General features: G+C 43.5%; 1 protein-coding gene across 1 annotated transcript in view; it reads right to left on the bottom strand.

Annotated features, from left to right (window-relative positions):
• Nucleotides 1–474: 474 nt before the first annotated feature.
• nab2 (NGFI-A binding protein 2 (EGR1 binding protein 2)) overlaps nucleotides 475–6,313 on the bottom strand; it is a 46,194-nt gene continuing 40,355 nt past the window's right edge. The window contains exon 7 of the mRNA XM_061984798.1: nucleotides 475–1,621. Within this exon, the coding sequence (XP_061840782.1) occupies nucleotides 1,524–1,621 (98 nt within the window). The 3' untranslated portion in view covers nucleotides 475–1,523. The remainder of the gene's footprint in view (nucleotides 1,622–6,313) is intronic.

Here is a 6,313-nt window from a genome sequence, read left to right as displayed (position 1 = left end):
TCCATATTGTTATTAGTGTTTGTTACTACATAATATATATACTTGCAGTGTGTATATTGTACTTATTACATATTGTTATGAAGGTGTCTATTACTACATTTTATATATATATATACCCTTTGTCTTATTTTCTCTCATAATGATTGTGAGCGATAGGTAAAATTCCCCCCAAAAAGTGCAGTTCCCCTTCAAGTCCTAACTCAGCCTTAGTGGCATGAGCATGATGCACATATGAAATACAAACAAATATGAAGGAGACAACAATAGAAAAGGTGCAAAAGAGAAAGAATAGAAAACAGTAAAAAAAAATATTATAATATTTAAAAATGGAAATAAAAAATGTCCAGTCCGACAAATGCATCGTATGTCATACCAATAGGTGATTGCAGAGAAAAAGAGTTGTTAATACTGTAAGAGTCAACAACTTATCATCGGCCAAAAACGACGAGCTCAGCAGCTTTACAAGCCAGCAAAAGGAGTTAATTTTTATTGAACGTAGTAACAACGTATTCAGTCATGCGCTTGGATCAGATTTGGATTTCTGAAGTGGGGGGGCGGGGCACAAAACGGGCTTGCATGCAGGGGGCGTGGTTTGAAGGCCTCGGATGCGTGTTTTTGGAGTAACAAATTGTTCAGTAATTAATTTTTTTGTACAAAACGACAAAATTAACTGAACAAAATAAATACCTTTTATTTAGTTTTTTCAGGATTGCATTGTGATTTAGTTTACCTTGTATGTCCTTGCTGGGAATCGAACCTTGTTTGCGGGAACCAAAAAAAACACTTTGCTGGCCAGATTCACAAGTGACAGATTACATTAGTTTTTTTTATTCCCCAAGTGCAAGTCTCAGACTCCTCTTGTTTGAGTTCCTTGTTTGTGGTTTGTATCGCCGTGTGGAGGCCATCTTGCTCCGACGTCGCATCTGAAAGCTGATTGGTCGGCTGCTGTGTGCTGTCAATCATTGTCACATTAGCCAGAAAGCCATTTAATGAGCTCGTGGGCGGTACAAAAGGAAAACCCGTTTTTCCGCCTGGCGCCAGTGTTTGACTTGTCTCCATTTAATATTATTTTTGGACGTTAAAAACTTGCAGGGGACGTGTCAGACGTTGCCAAATTACTCTGCTGGCAAGTAAGTCCATTTCAGAGGCGGGACTGTTTGCCAGTCAATCACAGGGCGCATGTAAACAAACCAAGCATTCGCATTTTGCGTAACGGAGGCTGGCCAGTGTGGCCGTGCCATGTGTACGTTGGTAATTGCTCACTCCCGATGGTTAGCATGCTCGCCTTTCATTCCGAACGTCCCAGGTTTGAGTCCCGGAACGCAAACCGAGTGGGTTATATTTACAGACTGTCGGGGCAAACCCCACCCAAGTGTGGGCCAAGGGATCGAACCCAGAAGCGCCTTGCCGCGCCTGCGAGGCAGATGTGCTAACCACATTCGCCACAATAAAAGTCCTTATTGTACAGGTATCTCCGTCGATGGCAGTCCTTTTGTGGTGTGGGTTGGAGTGTTCCGTTCTCGTTACTTTCCTCTGGGGTTGGAATTGTCTTTCGTGACGTTTGGGCTGCTGCTCCGGCACAATGTGATGGAACTGCGCCGCTGACTTTTCATGTCATGCTCTGTGGACACAGGAAACGAAAGGAAAAGAATTAACAGCGTGAACGTTTAAAGCCGCTACTCTATGTTGTGTGTTTTGTTTCAACCCTAAAATAACAACTTTACAAACATTTTGCCGTGAGGAGCTGCTGCTCTCATAAATCATGCCTCTCACCTGGATTAGTAGAAGGTTGTGGACATAAACCCACAAGTTGGTCAACTTTAACATCCAACTTGGAGCCGGACATGGCGAGAAAGACGCAATTTTTTTTTTTAAGCCCTTTGCTACTGTTAGCATTGCCAATGATGCTAATATACCTTTTCAGGCCTAGTGCTAAAATCCCAACACAGTATAGATGACTTAAAATATAGCAGACGATGTATATCGTTATATCGTGATAATGCATGTTGATGACGAAGACAAGCAAACAAAGGCGCCCTCAACGCAATGTAGCATTCTTGCAAGCGAGCTGGCTAATAAAGTACCTCCACAATGCAAAACCACTTCTAAGTCAGCAATCCTCGTCTCCATGGCGGAAAATTCACTGAGTAATGTTATCACCGGAGGATGAAATAGCTAAATGTGCTACACTGCACTCCGTAGGAAGATATGCTAACCGCTAAGCTAGCTCTTGAATGTAAAAGAGAGGTGGGCGAATCTATACAAATATTGACGTAACGACATCAAGTACCGTATCAGAATATGGTCGATACTAATATTTTTTATTCGCCTTCTTAAAGGGGAACTGCACTTTTTGGGGGAATTTTGTTCACAATTCACAATCCTTCAGTAAGAAAAGTACACATACTGTAATGATGTTCTTCTTTTTTGTGTAGTCTAAACCGTAAAAAAAACATCAGCTAAAGTCAGCTAACGATGGGAGCACCTCTTTTCTGCCAATAAAATCCGATAAATAACCATTCAAAAAGCACCAACATTACATTTTGTGACCTGCATATTAACCGAGTTTTAGTGATATAGTTATTATAAGTGCTAACGTTAAGGACCGATTTTGATCAATCACAGAGCTGATCACAGAGCTGATCACAGAGCGGTAACTAGCTTGTGTTGACATCACAAGCTGGGGAGCTGCTGCATCGCCTCTGAGTTGGTGAAAGTTAATTCCATCCATCCATCCATTTTCTACCGCTTATTCCCGGTGAAAATTAATTCTAGATTATAAATCATGCCTCTCACCTGGATAGTAGAGGGTTGTGGACATAAACCCACAAGTTGGTCAACTTTGACATCCAACTTGGAGCCAGAGATGGCGAGAAAGACGCGAAAAGACGCTATTTTTTTTAAGCCCTTTGCTAGATTATGAATCATTTTTCATTTAAATGGGAAGATATAAACCTCCCATTAGTCCAAGGGTTTCTAAACTACGGCCTGCGGGGCCATGTGTGGCCCGCCGGCATCTTCAATTTAGCCCGTGAATCGTCATAAGTATAATAAGGAATCTTGCCGCAGGGAGATTTTAATTCATACGTTGCAACATTGTCCCCATCTTGTATGCATCATGAGTAATCCAGGCTTATGTCTAATTATCATGCTTTGACTGTCACCTAGTGCAGCATTACCTATATGACCCAATGCAAACAACCTTCCGTAGTCATGGTGCAAAAAAATATGTATGTAGATCTACAGCCTTTTAAATCAGTTACAAAGCATGATGGGAAAAATGCAAAACACTCTCTCCACACTTATCCATGATTGGCGCATTTTAGCTATTCACTAGAGAAAAGCGCTATATAAATATAAATTCACTTCACTTTATATATGTTAATAATTTATTTTTGTAGTTGTGGTGTGTGACTGCTGCAGTTTTATGTTATTCTTATGTGTATTTATTTTACTTTGTTTTGCTGCCCTCTTGGCCAGGTCACTCTTGAAAAAAAAAAAGAGATTTTAATCTCAATGTGTTTTTACCTGCTTAAATAAAGGATATTATTATTGATTGAAGTAATGTATGCACCATATTTTATGGGCCATATCGAAGCACGTTTTAGACAACAGAACCTAAAAAAAAAGCTTTCTGGGAGGCTCTGTGTGATAATGCGCCTGTAATGATGCAGACACAAGAAAATGCATATTGCAAGAAGTTTTTTCACACAGCACAACCATAGGGCCGAGGCCCATTTATGGTCCGTTAGTGCCGCCGAGAGGGCCGATTTTCAGCTGTGAATTGATGGGCCGCAGCGGTACTCAGTTGTAATACACTTTTAAAGCACTTGTGGCAGTAGTGACAATATCTAACACACAGAAGAAGTCTGGAGCTAAAGTCATTGAGAAGTTTCTTAAGCGCAAAAATACTAATATATATATATATATATATATATATATATATATATATATATATATATATATATATATATATATATATATATATATATATATATATATATATATATATATATATATATATATATATATATATATACATACATATACATATATACATCCACGGCGTGGCGCAGTGGAAGTGTGGCCGTGCGCAACCCGAGGGTCCCTGGTTCAATCCCCACCTAGTACCAACCTCGTCATGTCCGTTGTGTCCTGAGCAAGACACTTCACCCTTGCTCCTGATGGGTGCTGGTTAGCGCCTTGCATGGCAGCTCCCTCCATCAGTGTGTGAATGTGTGCGTGAATGGGTAAATGTGGAAGTAGTGTCAAAGCGCTTTGAGTACCTTGAAGGTAGAAAAGCGCTATACAAGTACAGCCCATTTATCATTTATATATACATATATATGTATATATATACATCTACCCCTCGGTGGCAAGGCTCCGGGGGTAGATGAGATCCGCCCGGAGTTCCTTAAGGCTCTGGATGCTGTGGGGCTGTCTTGGTTGACAAGACTCTGCAGCATCGCGTGGACATCGGGGGCGGTACCACTGGATTGGCAGACCGGGGTGGTGGTTCCTCTCTTTAAGAAGGGGAACCGGAGGGTGTGTTCTAACTATCGTGGGATCACACTCCTCAGCCTTCCCGGTAAGGTCTATTCAGGTGTACTGGAGAGGAGGCTACGCCGGATAGTCGAACCTCGGATTCAGGAGGAACAGTGTGGTTTTCGTCCTGGTCGTGGAACTGTGGACCAGCTCTATACTCTCGGCAGGGTCCTTGAGGGTGCATGGGAGTTTGCCCAACCAGTCTACATGTGTTTTGTGGACTTGGAGAAGGCATTCGACCGTGTCCCTCGGGAAGTCCTGTGGGGAGTGCTCAGTGAGTATGGGGTATCGGACTGTCTGATTGTGGCAGTCCGCTCCCTGTATGATCAGTGCCAGAGCTTGGTCCGCATTGCCGGTAGTAAGTCGGACACGTTTCCAGTGAGGGTTGGACTCCGCCAAGGCTGCCCTTTGTCACCGATTCTGTTCATAACTTTTATGGACAGAATTTCTAGGCGCAGTCAAGGCGTTGAGGGGATCTGGTTTGGTGGCTGCAGGATTAGGTCTCTGCTTTTTGCAGATGATGTGGTCCTGATGGCTTCATCTGGCCAGGATCTTCAGCTCTCACTGGATCGGTTCGCAGCTGAGTGTGAAGCGACTGGGATGAGAATCAGCACCTCCAAGTCCGAGTCCATGGTTCTCGCCCGGAAAAGGGTGGAGTGCCATCTCCGGGTTGGGGAGGAGATCTTGCCCCAAGTGGAGGAGTTCAAGTACCTCGGAGTCTTGTTCACGAGTGAGGGAAGAGTGAATCGTGAGATCGACAGGCGGATCGGTGCGGCGTCTTCAGTAATGCGGACGCTGTATCGGTCCGTTGTGGTGAAGAAGGAGCTGAGCCGGAAGGCAAAGCTCTCAATTTACCGGTCGATCTACGTTCCCATCCTCACCTATGGTCATGAGCTTTGGGTTATGACCGAAAGGACAAGATCACGGGTACAAGCGGCCGAAATGAGTTTCCTCCGCCGGGTAGCGGGGCTCTCCCTTAGAGATAGGGTGAGAAGCTCTGCCATCCGGGAGGAGCTCAAAGTAAAGCCGCTGCTCCTCCACATCGAGAGCAGCCAGATGAGGTGGTTCGGGCATCTGGTCAGGATGCCACCCGAACGCCTCCCTAGGGAGGTGTTTAGGGCACGTCCGACCGGTAGGAGGCCGCGGGGAAGGCCCAGGACACGTTGGGAAGACTATGTCTCCCGGCTGGCCTGGGAACGCCTCGGGGTCCCCCGGGAGGAGCTGGATGAAGTGGCTGGGGAGAGGGAAGTCTGGGCTTCCCTGCTTAGACTACTGCCCCCGCGACCCGACCTCGGATAAGCGGAAGAAGATGGATGGATGGATGGATATATATATATACATATCTATATATATATATATATATATATATATATATATATATATATATATATATATATATATATATATATATATATATATATATATATATATACACACATATATATATATACATATATACACATATATACCAGTGACGTGCAGTCACTAGAGGCAGGTGAGGCGGGGCCTCACCTGCCATCATGGAAAGAAAAAAAATGTAAAAAGAAAAATGTTTTATTAAATTGTTATATGTATCCAGTGATTATACTATAAAGTTATTTTCCATTTAACTTCACCAGTTTTAGATTATTTTTATTCAAAATCGCTGAATTTTCACATTTGCCGTACTGAGAAGAGACGGTGCGGTGAACAGCAGCCAGTTGAGGCACGTCACTGCGTTGTGCCTCAACATGGATTGCGGACTCGGCTAACTGCTGGCCTGCTGTGC

This window comes from Nerophis lumbriciformis, linkage group LG23, assembly GCF_033978685.3.
Source record: "Nerophis lumbriciformis linkage group LG23, RoL_Nlum_v2.1, whole genome shotgun sequence".
Classification (NCBI taxonomy): Eukaryota; Metazoa; Chordata; class Actinopteri; order Syngnathiformes; family Syngnathidae; genus Nerophis; species Nerophis lumbriciformis.
The sequence above is the reverse complement of the archived record's forward strand: the minus strand, read 5'-3'. Positions and strand labels throughout refer to the sequence as shown.